General features: G+C 38.8%; 2 protein-coding genes across 3 annotated transcripts; one reads left to right on the top strand and one right to left on the bottom strand.

The window, feature by feature from the left end:
• Window positions 1-558: 558 nt before the first annotated feature.
• Window positions 559-1,621, bottom strand: LOC146622644 (protein S100-A12-like). Of its 2 annotated transcripts, none has more exons than XM_085365314.1 (3): window positions 1,599-1,621; window positions 951-1,101; window positions 559-842 (listed from the first exon to the last, which is right to left on the bottom strand). In XM_085365314.1, exons 2-3 carry the CDS (start codon window positions 1,089-1,091, stop codon window positions 705-707), a joined length of 279 nt encoding a protein of 92 aa, XP_085221440.1. In that variant the 5' UTR covers window positions 1,092-1,101; window positions 1,599-1,621; the 3' UTR covers window positions 559-704. The 2 variants fall into 2 exon arrangements, with proteins under 2 accessions (XP_085221440.1, XP_085221439.1); XM_085365313.1 differs by having other exon boundaries at window positions 951-1,104.
• Window positions 1,622-9,882: 8,261 nt separating this feature from the next.
• LOC146622645 (uncharacterized) lies at window positions 9,883-17,025 on the top strand. Its single transcript, XM_085365315.1, has 11 exons — window positions 9,883-10,272; window positions 10,937-11,296; window positions 12,124-12,480; window positions 13,336-13,689; window positions 13,818-13,835; window positions 14,804-14,867; window positions 14,958-15,001; window positions 15,336-15,486; window positions 15,822-15,935; window positions 16,251-16,318; window positions 17,002-17,025. Exons 1-11 carry the CDS (start codon window positions 9,883-9,885, stop codon window positions 17,023-17,025), a joined length of 1,944 nt encoding a protein of 647 aa, XP_085221441.1.
• Window positions 17,026-17,258: the final 233 nt, after the last annotated feature.

Genomic DNA, 17,258 nt, shown 5'->3' on the forward strand with positions numbered 1-17,258 from the left:
ATTCATTATTTATACCCTTTTACTTATGGGCTAAATTGGACCGCAATGACATTTTTAGTGCATGTGGTTGTGCTCATAAAATGGAAAGTATAGAGAGTTCTATTAAGTGCAACAAAATATATTATAAACATATTCATTACAAGTACACTTCTGTTTTGGTAAAACCTAAAGGTAACTACAAAAACTGTAATAATTTAAAGTTACATTTAAATTAACAATTAGTGCATTGCCAGAGCATATACTTGAAACAAGTTTAAGCCCAAGTTCCACTGAGCCTTCAGTCTCAGGATCATTAGAAGAGCTTTTATCAATATTATAATATTTATTAAATATTTGTTTGAGGTTTTACCCTAATCCTCTTCTTAATCCAGTGTCATAGCACCTCTTTTGATCAGCAACAGCACTGATTTATTATAAAAACACACAGTAGAAAACATTTCAGAGACTCGTTACATCAACATGATTTAAAAAAAAAAAAAAAAAAAAAGACACACCGACCAGATTTAAATACACAACTATATAAACTCTGAGAGTTTTAATAAATTCACATTTATGTTATCAATCAGTACAAAGGTGAAAGAGTTGCTGTAATGACAAAAAAATGATATTAACTGGGTTGAGAGGACGATATTTTCTACTGAACACAGTCAAGCTAAGATCTTCAATTCCAATTCCTGTGTTAGAAACAAGCTGAGAGTTACAGTCTATTTTTGTAAGAAGTAATGACCGCACATCATCAGTCGAGTCACATAGTAAACAAACTCCTCAAAGTTCACACAGTCGTGTGGGTTTTCATCCAGCTCCCTCAAGATGTTGTCACGTTCTGTCTTATCCTTGCAGTTCTGAAAAACAATGGTGGAACAATGAAGACTCAAGGACTGATAAGTATATTTTTCACATCATGACTAGATTTGGATTTATGGTGGATATACAAAGAGAATGAGTTGTACCTGCAGCCAATTAACCAGCTCTGCTCTCAGGGTTCTCTTCAGATCTTTTTTCATCATTGTTTTGCTCCGTGTGCATTCCTGTTTAAATATGCCAAGAACTTCTTCCATTGCCTCTTCCAGTTTGCTCATTTGTGTATCCATGGCAAATGTCCTACTGAGAAAGTCCAAGGGAAGTGAGGTTAGACACATTTGAATGTGCCTGTGTTTAAATTCATCCACTGAACACTGAAAGTTTTACAATGCCTGAAGTATCACTTCTATTTGTAACTGAATACAAAAATGATTTACATTAAACTCCATTTATGCCATATTTTTTTCAAAGGATATCCACACAGCACATAAATAATATTATATATTCAACAATATTGTGAAAACAAAAAAAAATAAGAAATGCAAAACACAAGGAGAGTGAACGATAGTTTCAGTATTAACATTTACACCTAAACACGAGTCTGTAATTTTGTTCTGAATATTGTTGACGGTAAACTTTTCTTCACATTGAATTTATTTTACTGGCTGAATAGACAAATAACCCTCATCCCCAGTGATAAGCATTTCTGGACATGACTAAATGTTAACTTTTAAAACTTTTAATTAGTAATCTGGTGATCTAAAGTGTCATATATTATCTCAAAATGATATACTCACCTCTGCAAAGATGTTGAGGAAAATCTGAGGATTTGAAAATATAATGTTCAAGGGCATCTCACTGTTTTTATAGAGGGAGATAAGAATGAGGGCCGTCCTTTTGGGTGTTGCTCTAAGTGTCATCATCATCATCATCAGATGTAAGTGTCATATTTCAAATGCAAAGTTAAATTTATTCATATAACACATTTAAAACAAGGGCTGTTGCCCAAAGCGCTGTACATCTAAAATAATCAAGTAATAATAATAATTAGGATTATTAGGACTTTACTTAAACGTACTTATTGATAATTTGAATTGACGTCTAAGCCAGATTGATAAAAGAATAATTCAACAATAATAAAATATTTTTTGTTTATACTTTGTTTATACTTTATTAATCTTTTATTTATCTTTTACTTATAAATAAGTAAAGAAATACCATGTTGCAGTGATGTGCAGTGACATTTATTAAAACTCAAGAAGAGACGATCTATTTTCAAACACACACAAAAAAAAATCTTGGTAAAAATAAAAGTGTATTATAGGAAAATTGTGCATAAAATATAAAAATATATTTTTTATAATAATTCTTTATATTATATTCTATACATTATATTCAATTTCAATTCAGTTTTATTTATATAGAGCCAAATCACAATAGTGGCTAAATATTGTAAGGTAAAGAGCTTACAATAAGAGGGAGAAACCCTAACAATCAGATGACAGTGAGAAGGGAAAAACCTTTTAATTGGAAGAAATCTCCAACAGGACAAGTCTCAGGTTAGGTGCAGCCATCTACTGTTTGGGACTATGTGGGAGTTGGGGGAGAGAGACAAGCCAAATACATGATGTGGAAGGGTTGGTGGAAGAGAGCTAAAGGTCTATAATAACTCATAATTCCATACAGAGTAGTGTATATACACATAATGTGTGAAAGAAGAGGAAATGTTCAGTGGACCATAGTAAACCCCCAGCAGCCAAAGTCTATTGCAGCATTACTAAGGGTTATGTTGCAATCGCAACTTTATTCTAAACAGGATCATCTGACCCACTTCCTGCTCTTTCTTTCCCATTCTTTATAAATAAGTTCCATTTATTACTTATTACATCCCTCTGAAAAACCCCTCAAGCTGCTGTTACAACCAAATTTCCCACAAAGGGAAATTTGGTTGTAACAGCAGCCAAAAAGACACATATACAAACAAACAGTACACAGGACACGGAACAGAAACATACACTATTTTTCTTACATATTTACATACAAGAAAGTATTTAGTCAGCCACCGATTGTGCAAGTTCCCCCACCTAAAATGATGACAGAGGTCAGTAATTTGCACCAGAGGTACACGTCAACTGTGAGAGACAGAATGTGAAAAAAAAAAATCCATGAATCCACATGGTAGGATTTGTAAAGAATTTATTTGTAAATCAGGGTGGAAAATAAGTATTTGGTCAATAACAAAAATACAACTCAATACTTTGTAACATAACCTTTGTTGGCAATAACAGAGGTCAAACGTTTACTATAGGTCTTTACCAGGTTTGCACACACAGTAGCTGGTATTTTGGCCCATTCCTCCATGCAGATCTTCTCGAGAGCAGTGATGTTTTGGGGCTGTCGCCGAGCAACACGGACTTTCAGCTCCCGCCACAGATTTTCTATGGGGTTGAGGTCTGGAGACTGGCTAGGCCACTCCAGGACTTTCAAATGCTTCTTACGGAGCCACTCCTTTGTTGCCCGGGCGGTGTGTTTTGGATCATTGTCATGTTGGAAGACCCAGCCTCGTTTCATCTTCAAAGTTCTCACTGATGGAAGGAGGTTTTGGCTCAAAATCTCACGATACATGGCCCCATTCATTCTGTCCTTAACACGGATCAGTCGTCCTGTCCCCTTGGCAGAAAAACAGCCCCATAGCATGATGTTTCCACCCCCATGCTTCACAGTAGGTATGGTGTTCTTGGGATGCAACTCAGTATTCTTCTTCCTCCAAACACGACGAGTTGAGTTTATACCAAAAAGTTCTACTTTGGTTTCATCTGACCACATGACATTCTCCCAATCCTCTGCTGTATCATCCATGTGCTCTCTGGCAAACTTCAGACGGGCCTGGACATGCACTGGCTTCAGCAGCGGAACACGTCTGGCACTGCGGGATTTGATTCCCTGCCGTTGTAGTGTGTTACTGATGGTGACCTTTGTTACTTTGGTCCCAGCTCTCTGCAGGTCATTCACCAGGTCCCCCCGTGTGGTTCTGGGATCTTTGCTCACCGTTCTCATGATCATTTTGACCCCACGGGATGAGATCTTGCGTGGAGCCCCAGATCGAGGGAGATTATCAGTGGTCTTGTACGTCTTCCATTTTCTGATGATTGCTCCCACAGTTGATTTTTTCACACCAAGCTGCTTGCCTATTGTAGATTCACTCTTCCCAGTCTGGTGCAGGTCTACAATACTTTTCCTGGTGTCCTTCGAAAGCTCTTTGGTCTTGGCCATGGCGGAGTTTGGAGTCTGACTGTTTGAGGCTGTGGACAGGTGTCTTTTATACAGATGATGAGTTCAAACAGGTGCCATTCATACAGGTAACGAGTGGGGGACAGAAAAGCTTCTTACAGAAGACGTTACAGGTCTGTGAGAGCCAGAGATTTTCCTTGTTTGAGGTGACCAAATACTTATTTTCCACCCTAATTTACGAATAAATTCTTTATAAATCCTACCATGTGAATTCATGGATTTTTTTTTTCACATTCTGTCTCTCACAGTTGAAGTGTACCTCTGGTGCAAATTACTGACCTCTGTCATCATTTTAAGTGGGGGAACTTGCACAATCGGTGGCTGACTAAATACTTTTTTGCCCCACTGTATGGACAATGGTTACTATAAACAGAGTACTGTACAGTACAGTTATTAAATTAAATAAAAATAACTACAGATAAGAGGCAAAGCAGGTTGTAGTGCGAATCGGTTAATTAACTTATTGCAGTTACAGCGCAGATGTAAACATCTATGTTTGTTGGGAGCAGTTGTGATTGTACAGTCTGACAGTTGCAGGGAAGAAGGACCTGCGGAAACGCTCCTTCATGCATCTAGGATGCAGCAGTCTGCCACTGAAGGAGCTCTGCAGTTCAGCAACATTTACATGCATGGGGTGGGAGACTCTGTCCATCAGAGATGTTATTTTGGCCAGAGTCCTTCTGTCTCCCACCACCTGCACTGGGTCAAGGGTGCATCCCAGAACAGAGCTGGCCTTCCTGATGAGTTTATCCAACCTCTTCCTCTCAGCTGCCTATAAACCGCTGCTCCAACATACAACACTGTAAAAAATGACAGATGCCACCACAGAGTCATAGAAGGTCTTTAAAAGCGCTCCCTGTACTCCAAATGACCTCAGCCGCCTCAGCAGGGAGAGTCTGCTCTGACCCTTCCTGTAAAGAGCATCAGTCTTGTGGCTCCAGTCCAGTTTATTATTCAGGTGAACACCCAGGTACCTATAAGAGTCCACTATCTCAATGTCCACTCCCTGGATGTTCACCGGTGTCAGTGTGGTGGGTCTGCGTCTCCGGAAGTCATCCACCAACTCCTTAGTTTTCCCGGTGTTGATCAGCAGGTGGTTCTGCTGACACCAGTCAACAGCGTCCAGAGTCCACTGTCTGTACTCTGAGTCGTCCTCACCTGTGATGAGGCCAACTATGGCAGAGTCGTCAGAGAACTTCTGTAGGTGGCAGCGTGGGGAGTTGATGGAGAAGTCTGCAGTGTAGAGGGTGAAGAGGAACGGTGCCAGCACAGTTCCCTGTGGGGCCCCCGTACTGCAGACCAGCGTGTCAGAGACACAGCCCTGTGACCTCACATACTGTGGACGTTCTGTGAGGTAGTCCAGTATCCACTGGGACATGTGGTGGTCCACTCCCGATAGCTCCAGCTTGTCTCTCAGAAGTCGTGGCTGGATGGTGTTAAAAGCACTGGAGAAATCAAAGAACATGATCCTCACAGTGCTTCCAGGCTTCTCCAGGTGAGTCAGAGCTCGGTGCAGGAGGTAGATGATGGCGTCCTCCACCCCAATGCCAGGCTGGTAAGCAAACTGCAGCGGATCCAATGAAGACTTCACCAGGGGGCGCAGATGGTTTAGAACCAACATCTCGAGGGTCTTCATCAGATGCGATGTCAGGGCTACCGGCCTGTAGCTGCTGAGGTCCTTGGTATGGGAGGTCTTTGGTACCGGTACCACACAGGAGGTCTTCCACAGCTGTGGTACTTTCCCCAGTGACAGGCTCAGGTTGAACAGATAACCTAGGATGCCACACAGTTCATCTGCGCAGCATCCCAGGAGCCTGGAGCTGATGCCATCTGGACCTGCAGCCTACCGCACCTTGATCTTGCGAAGCTCGTTCCTCACTTGAAGTGCTGAGATAGAAAGAGTGGATTTTGGGGGAGGGGTGTGTATGTTGGAGTCCACAGAAGCCGGGGGTGGGTGTAATGACTGGGAGCTGGGAGGTGTGAAGCTGAGAGGTGTGAAGTCCTGAGATGAAGGACAGGCAGTCCCTGAAGATGAAGGAGATTGCAGCAGGGGGGACGATGCTGTGGGAGGGGTGGGTGGTTGATCAAACCTATTAAAATATTTATTTAGGTCATTCACCCACCCCAAGTCTCCTGAAGCCTGGGGGGTTGGATTTTGTCCTGAGATTGTCTTCAGGCTGTTCCAAACCCCTACTTTAATATACTTGCATTATCTATTAGAAAGGCCATTTCATTCAGAGCAGTCTCTCTCTCTCTCTATCATCAGCTTTCCTTGCTAATGTACTGAAAAAGTTATTAACTAGTTTTTCACACTCTGTCTTCTCTCTATCATACAGGTTAGCCCTTTCAGGTTACCAGAACACACTGGTTTTCAGTAAAAGCTGCTGCTAAATCAAAATATGAAGGCAAACTGTTCCATTTTTACTTGCTCACTCTCTATGGGCGAGAAAGCGGCGAAAAGGGCATGAAAGGGCATGAATAGCAGCCTTTACTGGCAGGAAGCAAAATTTTAAATTCTGTCCACAATTAGTATCACAAACAGTCACAAACAAACAGAGAAAGGAAAAGACCAGAATATGTAAATTAGAAATAAGTAATTTATTAGTCCACCACCTAATAAAAGGTTTATGTCAAACCTGCCCTAAACTAACATAATTGGTCATTATCAATAATCAATAAATTTTACATTTCTGTAGTGGTTAATTCATCAGTATGCCCAAGATTAAAACAATATTTTAAATAATAAAATCTAGTTATTGTTGTATTATTGTTGTACTATACATTTTCAAATGTATTGTTAATGCATGGTAATGCATTTCATTATTTTTGATTAATATGCCAAATTACAGTTATTTACTTTCTTGAAAAGAAAAATCAGTTTTAGTGGTTAAGTGTTATACTTGATTTACTTCTAACTTCTCAGGGAGGTCAAGTGTGTTTAGAAAAAAAAATGGGTATAAAAATGTGAATTCAGAATTCAGTTATTTGCCTAATATAGGTTTATGGCATACTTCTAAATTATTTGTGTTTTCTTCCTTTTATTCCAGGTGGTCTAATGACTGTGTTAATTATTGGTTGTCCATTGAATGATATGAAGAAGTAAATAATCTCACAGAAAACACTCTAAACAGGGTCATCTGACTCGCTTTCTGCTTTCTGACTTTTCATTTCACTCAGTGACTGCTACTGAAGCTGGTCAAACTGTAGTTATTATGGTGCCTAAGTTTTCTGGACAGCTCCTCGTGGGACTTGGAGATGGAGAAGAAGAAGCAGAAAAAGGTCTGTGATTGGCTGAACTCTTCCACGCTGTCAGTCTGCAGTATAGAGAAAGTTAAAGGTGGGTTGAAGTCCAGCGCTACTCTAGCACTAAGTGTTAATATAAGTGTTAATATAATATGTTCATTATTTGATGCTCGCCTCTATCCATAAATGACATAAACATAACTAAATATATATACATACATTTCTTTCTGTTCGCACCACAAACACATGACCCTATACTGTGCTCACTGCATCATTCTATTTTTGCACTGATCACCACCTGCATTCATGTATATATCTACCTGCTTATCACTTTTAATTTTAATTTTTGTGTTTATTTAAGCATTGTCTGACAGTATCTTTGCACTAAGTACCACAGCAATTTCCTAATGTTGTAAACCTGCTCAACATTTGGCAATAAAACCCTTTCTGATTCTGATTCTTCTTAGAACTGGCTCAGCTGTTCACCTTCCACTGGACACCCATTCATCAGCTGGCAACAATTCTAGTGTTTGTGAGAGGGAGTAAGAAGTATTTCATTGTGATTCCTCAAAGTTTAAGGAAGCTTATCAAATGTGATGTAAACCTAAACACAAAAAGACATTTTAGGGCAGGGGTCCCCGACCCCCGGGCCGCGAGAGTTGAGGATCGGGTGTGAAATTTATGGTTTTCAGGGCTTTTAATGTTCTTTAGTGTAATTTTTTTAAATCGTTTTTATTGTTAACTCTGTTTCCCTGGGTCTTTTCCCGTGTGTTATTAATAAATTGTCTTTTTTGGTACTAGTACTTGGTTTAGTTGTATTTATCCGCGACACCTTAAAGGCCGGTCTGTGAAAATAGTGTCGGACATAAACAGATCCGTGGCGCAAAAAAGGTTGGGGACCGCTGTTTTAGGGAACTTAGATATGATTAATACCTTTGTCACATTTGCAAGATTAGCATGCAACCATTAGTCAGCTCTCGGGTAATACAGAAACTTGGGGGGGGGGAATAGTGCAATTACTCTTTTCAAAGGAAAAAAAGGAGGTTCTAAAAATAAAACCAAGGAAAAGAAAAAACACACAATGTTGTTAGAATTTGCTGACATAGTATACAGGATGCATGTCCCTTTTTAACTTCGGGACCCGGAAATCCCGAAGTTAAAATGGGACATGCGTTGTTGAGAATCACCAATCAAAGATCCTGTGGGATTTCGAAATACACACGGAAAAATTCATGATAGCTAACAAACCGCCCATGGCAGTCATGGACAAGCAGAGGAAGAAGGCCGTAGTGATAAATGTAGCTACACCAAGTGATAGTAACATCAGGGAAAAGGAACACGAGAAGCTGGAAAAATACCAGGGCTGAGAGAGGAGAAGAGAAAAGATGTGGAGGGTGAAGGCCTCAGTGGTCCCCGTGGTAATCTGAACACTTGGGGCAGTGACCCCCAACGCAAACAAAACACAAACAAAATACAAACAACACATCTGGACAACTTCTCAGACTTCTGTTGATTGAGCGAAATTGATGATCTTTAAAGACAGACAATAACCTGACAGGTTGTTTCATCAAGAAACCCATCCATATTTTGCACTGATGTCTTTTTCTAGGTCATATTGCACAAGACTATCAACTAATTGTCTTACCGGTAAAGCAGTGCGCTCTTCTCGAAATAAAAATTCCAGAAATGTCACGTGTTCACAGCTGTTTTTGTAAAGCAGTTATTATTTTCTAAAACATTCATGTTTAGGTCAAAGTCAAATTTATTACAACAGTTTTATACAGCACATTCTCAGCCCCCGCAAGACACCCATAAAGCACATAATCATAACCACGTGTTGTTCTTCTATAAAGCTCTTAATCTCTATGATGTAAGACTGCTGCTCTGAGACCAGTCTGGCTCTCATTTAGTGATGAGGTTTGTATTCACATGTGGTCTTAGCTTTGCTCCTAAATCAGTTTTGCTCGTACAAACTCCATTGGTGGAGTCGTACTCCACCTCTAAGGCTTACAGTAAGAGACACGCTGGTTTTAACATTTGTTTTCTTACCGTTTTCCTTCAAGTACTAGAACTAATACGAATTTGATTCTTAGGCTATTCAGTGACATCGGATTTTATATTGTAGGCTGTGTGATGAAGTATTCTGTTATTTATCTGGTAAAATCAAAACCTGGAGTCACAATGACAGTAGAGTACAGTAAAGTGTTCACATTCACTTTGTAACTTTCTGACCAGATGTCAGGGTTATTGTGCCAGCGTTTGCCAATACACTCTCACCCCTAGGCGTGAAAGCACATAAGCACAAGCAGATGTTTTTCTTGCAACTAAGCTCAGAATCAGTCTCCTGCTCTGAGATCAGTTTGGTTCTTATTTGTGTTGGGCAACCTGTTTAAATGTGACCTTAACAGTGGTCCTAAATCAGTGCCTTGTTTGTAGAAACTCCATTTGTGGACTCATACTCCACCTCCACATTGGAGACACACTCATCTCAAACCTCCTAAAGCTTTGCTAATCTATCCAGGACAGTTTTCGAGCTTACTACGAGCCATGAAGCATTTGTTTTTGGCGGTTTTGGGTTTGCTGTCTCTTCAGTGGGTACACAGCAGGAGCGATGACAGGACAAACTGCAAGCCATTTACAGCCAGCTTTTGTCAAGGTGTGGGGTACACCACTACCCTTCATCCAACGGGAGTTCAAGGCTACAACCTGCAGCAAATTGGTCAGATTGTGGAGACTGCTTGTTCACCGCATGTTGCCAAACTTATGTGTCGCATTGTTGTGCCTGAATGCAGCTCAGAGGACGATAGCAGGTTGAAACCATGCCGAGCTCTCTGTGTACAAGTCAAGGCAGACTGTGAATCCACCCTCAGAGCAAAGTGGTTGTCCTGGCCTCTAAGGCTCCGATGTGAGACTTTACCTGAGAGCAACTGTGTAGGGGTGAGTATAATATAATAAGAATGTAACCTCTTACGCTTTCTGGCAAACGTAACGCAATATAGCTGACTGAACTCAACAGTCATAATCATGAATGTTTGTTTTTTTTATTATTCAGCTTTTAGCATCAATATCACGGGATATTCAATATTAAAACTGCACAGTCTTTGCTACTGTGGATTTTTGATGTTTTTTTTCCTGATTATTAACTGGAAAAAAGTGCTTTTTGTTTAATGTTTCATGCATCACCTCACATGTGGAATAGAGCACAAGTTAAAGCATATGAAAGGTCTCATTTTCACCCAATTAATTAATGGATTGCTTCACAATTTATTGTTGCATTGTCTGTTCAGCTTTGGCATAGCCCTTTCACTGACATTAACAAACTTTAAATGGGAACATCCAGTTATTGTAACACTTCATGGTATTGTCCTCATCTCCTGGCTAATATTCAGCTCATCTGTTTGTGTTTTTCACAATTTGTCAATTCATGCAGTCATTCCACAAGTATGTAGAAATGAAAATGCAATGCCTCTTTAAGACTCTTCATTTCATCAGATTTCATGTATAAAACCAAATGCACCAATACCAAAAGAGAATGCATGCCTTTATACTCCCATTAATATTAAAAATATAAACTAAAAGATTTATGTTTGTGTTCATCCAGGCGTCATCAGTCATCAGTGTTATTCAGACACCCCCTTCAGCATGTCAGCCAATCACGGTTCCTTTCTGCAAAGACATGACTTACACAGAAACTGTGCTGCCCAGGCAGGAAACCCAAGACAATATAGCCTTAACAATAAACCGGTTTAATCCACTTGTGACATCAGGATGCTCCCCTCATCTGAAGCCATTCTTATGCTCCGTCTACGTTCCCAAGTGTGTGTCAGGAAAACCTCGTCCACCTTGCAGAACGCTCTGTGAGCATGCAAGGTCCCACTGTGGAGCACAGATGAGAAGTTTAAGTTTGGAGTGGCCCGAAGCTCTCAAGTGTGAAGCATTTACCACAGAGTCCTGTGAACATGTAAGTAATATGAAGATAAACAATATTCACAAAGACGCTTATACACTGTGATGAAAGCTCTGACTCTTTCACTTGCCTTTCTGGCTGAGTAGCTCAAATCTGTTTCAGCTCTGCATATGTTTGGGAATATGCTTTTTTGTACTTGTAACTCTATCAAATAGTAAGTGCTGGTTAATGACAATAAATGATAGTACATTTATTCATCCATTTTCTTCCACTTCTTCAATGTGGCAGGGGGGGAGTAGACCCTGGACAGGTTGTCGCAGGGCTTCCACAAAGAGACAGACATCCAGTCACAGTCACATTGACACCTTTGGCCAGTTTAGAATAACTGATCAACCATTACATTCCCCCTTTACAACAGTCAGCTTTTCAATTGCCTTAGAATGAAGACATAGTGAAGTCACTCTTCCAGCATGCTCTCTAGTTAGCCAAGTTTTGGCCAAGGGAAACTTTGGCAGCTCACAAACCCTTAGACCTGATAGAATAAGACAGACAAGTATCACAGGATGGACAGTTTGGATATACTCTCTTTAGCAATAAGAGTTAAAATGAGCATGCAGATTTGTAGCTAATTAGCAATGGCATTGTTCATTCATTCTTCTAATCATCCACTTCATTACCTGTCTATTATTATTATTATTATTATTATTATTATTATTATTATTATTATTATTATTATTATTTACCAGTTCAGGTTTGTGGGTGGGCAACACAGCTACACACTTCAAACCTGAAATCCTCTTACTGTGATACTGTTAGCCACTGCACTACTGTGCTTCCCAGCATTGTTGACATTTAACTAATTTCTGTTTCTGTTCATCCAGGTTCCAGTCATCAGTGTTAGTCAAGCACCCTCTGCAGCATGTCAGCCAATCACTGTTCCTCTCTGCAAAGACCTGCATTACACAGAAACCGTGCTGCCTGAGAAAGAAACCCAAGATGTTATAAGCCTGAAGATAAATCAGTTTTATCCACTAGTTAAAGTGGAGTGCTCCTCCCACTTAAAGCCACTATTGTGCTCTATTTTCGTTCCTGAGTGTGTGTCAGGGAAACCTCGTCCTCCCTGCAGAACTCTCTGTGAGAAAGCAAAGTCCGGCTGTGAGCCACTGATGAACAAGTTTGGCTTACCATGGCCTGAAGAACTGAAGTGTACAGCATTTACTACAGAGTCCTGTGAGCATGTAAGTCTGACACAACACTCTAACACTTTTGTGTCAAACTCAATTTAGTCATGGGCGACCTATGACCCAGTTTAGACCAGTAAAACCAATGCACTGTATTGGAATACATTCTGAGATCATTAATCTGACGAACAGCCGAGATTTTTTAAAAAGCTGAAACCATAAGAGCAATAAGACACCCAATACTTTACATTGTTAATCATTTGCAAGACAACAGAATCTACTATTTCCTGTGAAATTATTTCTCGTTTAATAAGTTTACATAACAGATGATGTGCAGCCCTTAGATGCCTTAAGAAAAAAAGTGCAAATTCAACAGATTATCTCATTTGTCCCCATTTATTATGTAAAAGTATTCATAGTAGTATTTGTCCATTTTTATGGCTCAACCAATCTACTGAGATTAAATTTTTTTAAATACTTTTCATACTTAAAAAAACATCTTTAAGGCCACAGGGTGTAAAAAACGTTTTGATTGTAGATTTGTACAAACCAGAAAATGTCAAAACTAATGAGTCCAGGATTCAGAGTGACATACAACAAAAACAGATTTATTTGGACTTCAAAGACAGTTTTTAACAATACAAGCAGAAGTGAGTTACAACAGCACAAGATTACCTTTCGTGGTGTCTTGTTCTGCTGATGTGTCCATTTTTTTCTGTCACCATACTGATATTCCCCTCATATTTGCAAGTCTATGTATAATTTGGTATTTAAAATTTTTTCAGGCTTTAGCTGGATTTTTGTGGCACATATTTACGTAAAGACCATGTTTCACTATAAAATTATTAAAGAAATGTATCACATGCTGAAGGTAACCAGAGCTGGAATGACACTGTGTACTTGTGTCTCCAGTATGGCGTGAGCAGCAGCGGTGGGGTCTGTGAGCCAATCACCATACCAATGTGCCAGGGTCTGTCCTACAACCAGACCCTCATTCCAAATCTTCTGGGACACACAAGCCAAAGAGAAGCATTCACGAAGATGTCCTTCTTCAACTCCATGGTGCAAACCGTGTGCTCGGTGGACATACGCGTCTTCCTGTGTCGGGTTTATGCCCCTCAGTGTGAGGCAGGGCAAGCGCAGTGGCCCTGCAGGTCATTCTGTGAGAAAGCCAGACGGGACTGTGAGGGACTGATGTCCAATTTTGGCATTTCCTGGCCAGAAGAACTGCAATGCAGCTCATTCCCAGAGGAAATGTGCATATCAGTAAGTAATCGACAATTTGTTGATGACCAAAGAAACATTAAAAATGTAATTTAATGAAGTAAAATGAGTTATTTTTCTTTTTCAGTTATTTATCTTTACTTGACATCTTCCTTTTTTTTCTTTCACAGGAAGAAAAAAGGTCTAAGGTATTTCAGTTCTTCAGAAATTTAAAGTAAATTTGATAACTTTTACTTATTGCTTCTTTTGTAAGTGGACAACTCAGGGGGTGTGGGGCTGATAACAAAGTTTTAACCTGCCAGTGCTGATTTCAATTTGGTTGTCCATCTCAGCAAAAACAGATAGGTGGGAATCCAATGATGTCATCAGTGCTGCTTTAGTGACGCCTAGTGGCTGAAGGGAGCTCATCACCATCACCAAAGGCATTAATACTCTTTGCTTCCTTAATTTGAGTCAAAAGAGACATAAATGTGACAGTGGATAGGAAATAAATGAATAATAAATAAACTTTGATAAATTACAACAAAAAAAATCATAAAACAAATAAAAAATAAAAACTTTAAGGGTCTCTGGTGTCGATGAATACATCTGTTTGTAGTCTAGCAGGATTTGTCCAGCAGTTGATAGTAAAAAAATAATAATAATAATGACCAAACATAAAACCCAATTTCCTTTGGGGTCAACCTTCAGGATCAATAAAGTTTTATTGAATTGAAAAGTACACAGGATTCAATCTTTTAAGTAATCTCTGATACAGAATGTTTTATGATGAAGGGAAATTCTTTCCACATGTTAAATGTTTTGGTATTTCTGAATAATAACAGATGTTTACAGTACAGCTTTACAGGGTGTCTCTAAATGATTTCCACCCATCAAAAGGAGACTTGTGGTTTAGTGTGTATGACTAATACAATCAAACTATGACTGATTATGTAGATCATAGTGGTTTAAAGACAAAAAAAGTTAAAAACAAATCCATGTAGTACATTCAACTGACACTAAAATGAACTGAAAGTTGCTTTATAACTGAGGTTGTGGTGTGCATACACATACCGCATCTTTGGGATGTAATTATTCAATAATGGTATAATGGTAATGGTAATGGTATAATACTGCAAAATTTCCATTACACGACCACTTTTGTCCTTGTTTGCAGATGTTGAACGCTGAAGATGTCGCTGCTAAACTGGAGGCTGGTGGCTATTCTGTTCATGGAAAAGGTTTGTTTCATTTCCAACACCAACATTTTCAATAATAATTGAAGAACAATATTTAAATTCATGTTTTTTTATTTATTTTTCGAAATTTAGCTCTTACTCTCAGTACTGCTCGTCTGCTGCTGACTCTCATGGATGTATCCTTTTTTTGTGGCAGTTAGTAGAACCAGAACTACAAATTCTAGCCAACAGTTTAACACTTAAAGAAATAAGAAGTAAATAATTTGGGGAGGGGGAACCTTCATGTGACTGATTTTACACTTAATGACTTCTTTTTTTTAATAGCAAAGGAAGTAAAGGCTTGTGGGTAGTGTAATAGTTAAAGCCATGCCAACATGATGCATAGAAAACATTAATATGGAAACCTCCCGTGTTATAAAATTATCCATTTGGCATATGTTTCCATTTATTGCAATTATGTGTTTAGCTATGTATATTGCATGCTTCATGCTCTTTAACCAGCACTTTCAGGCAGACCAGTCTGGAGACCTGGATGTGGTGGAGTTCTTCAAACTGGAGCGTTTTGTGGGCGCTATCAGGAGAGAATACGTGGAGAGCTATGGGAGCAGGAATCAACCCTCTGTTACTGAGAACCAAATGAAAAAGGCTTTGGTTGCCCGTGGTATGACATTATTTCTTTAAAAGTACAGTAAAAATACATCCATTGACATCCATCATTTCTCCTTCATAACTTTGCTGATAAATCAAGAAAATATACAGATATTTCTGATATCATAGTTGCGCACTCAGCTGTGTTCAGCTTACAGTACACACTGGACACATTATACAGACATAAGCTGCAAAGTCACAGAAAACCAAACTGTACTGTATATTATATTCTTGATGCAGTACAAAAGGTTTGGATGTGTCATTAGAAAGATTCAAAACATTTAAGAAGCAGTCATTTATTTGTAAAAATAAAATAAATAATCGGGGAAAATTCACTGATTATTGCAGAATTTCATTTGGATGACGAAACCTTCAGAGTTCTGTGGCAGGAATATCGCTCAGAGGGTGGGATCAACTATGATAAATATGTGGCTGCCCTGGCAAAACTTCAGATCCTCAAAGGTAACTGCAACTGTAACACATTGACACTGACTTTAAGGATATACTCCAGTTCAATATTACACAATGTGTCTACTACACCAGATATGATGTCTAGAACTATTTTTTTTTAAGTATTAATGGGGGGGGGGGGGGGGGGGGGGGGGGGGAATGTGATGAATTAAAAGTCACTGAGTGCAAACCTTAAATTAATTTGTATCTATTCCCCAATAACCTTTGAATTGTTATTAATTTAGTTGCAATCATTTTTGTAGTTTTGATCCTTCTACAAGCTTGAAATGGTATTTCAAAGTTTTAAATATATGCCTCCTGTCTCAGATCGTTTCAAAGCCCATCTGCTGAACTTGCCCTGTGACTGTCAAGTGGCCAGCTTCACCATGAACCAGGTGAGTTTTCATGTTTTAAATAAAACCTGTGTAATTTAATCTAGCAAGTTTTTACATGTTCACCTATATGGAAAATTACAGAAAAGTGTAGACAATATTAATAATGACTAAAAAGTGTGTTAGTATAGATTATGCATGTGTATAAATCCAAAAAAGGCAAAAAGACTAAATATATAGACTAAAATACATTAGGCTGTAGTTGTTTGCAAGCAAAGGAAATTATGGGAGGTAATGAGATGAGATGAGAGCCTTTATTTGTCAGTTGCAGGTCTTTTGCCCACAACCGAGATGACAGACCTTGCCGACCGTACATACAATACACAAACATCACATTGGGGAGACAGGTCAGGCTAGGTAGCGAGGACAAATACAAACAGAAAAAATAGCAACAGAGAGATTTATTCTGAGGTCATTGGGTGATTAAGGTGGAAAAATATGCACTTTGTTACATAAGGTAATTTGGGCTTTCATTCAGAGGAAAATACATGCATTTACTTTCTTTCTTTCTTTTTTTAAAGAGGTGAAGTAAATATTTATCTGTTTGATGTAAGTAGTAAAAATAGACTGTTTTCTGTCTTCTTTGCTACTTAGCCTAATAAGAGTTAAATAATAAAAAAATATCTACATTTTACTGTGCCTATTTATTTTTACAGTTGCATTTTAAAGACTTGTTTTCTTTTCAGTTTATGAAGACAGCCATTGTGTGAGGAGCAGAGCTGAACTGACCACAAGAGGACTGTACGTAGGAAATAGCTGCATATCAATTTAGTGATGCAGAACTCTGCAAATATATATATGACTGAAATTTTCTTTAATGACAAACATTTTTAAATCACAGCAATATTAACAATAAACACAGAAAAGAAACAGTTTTCAATGCCTGAAGTCTGATTTCAGTGTTAGTTTTAAATGTACTTCTGAATCACATACACATTACCAT

This window comes from Diplotaxodon limnothrissa, linkage group LG11, assembly GCF_057381915.1.
Source record: "Diplotaxodon limnothrissa isolate DT_005_m linkage group LG11, D_limnothrissa_male_GT1.1, whole genome shotgun sequence".
NCBI lineage: Eukaryota > Metazoa > Chordata > Actinopteri > Cichliformes > Cichlidae > Diplotaxodon > Diplotaxodon limnothrissa.

Coding starts and splice junctions, on each gene's coding strand:
- LOC146622644 (XM_085365314.1), bottom strand. CDS start 1,091: ATGGATACACAAATGAGCAAACTGGAAGAGGCAATGGAAGAAGTTCTT. Junction 843..950: donor AGCTGGTTAATTGGCTGCAG/GTACAACTCATT, acceptor ATTGTTTTTCAG/AACTGCAAGGATAAGACAGA.
- LOC146622645 (XM_085365315.1), top strand. CDS start 9,883: ATGAAGCATTTGTTTTTGGCGGTTTTGGGTTTGCTGTCTCTTCAGTGG. Junction 10,273..10,936: donor CTGAGAGCAACTGTGTAGGG/GTGAGTATAATA, acceptor GTGTTCATCCAG/GCGTCATCAGTCATCAGTGT. Junction 15,002..15,335: donor TGCTGCTGACTCTCATGGAT/GTATCCTTTTTT, acceptor CAGCACTTTCAG/GCAGACCAGTCTGGAGACCT.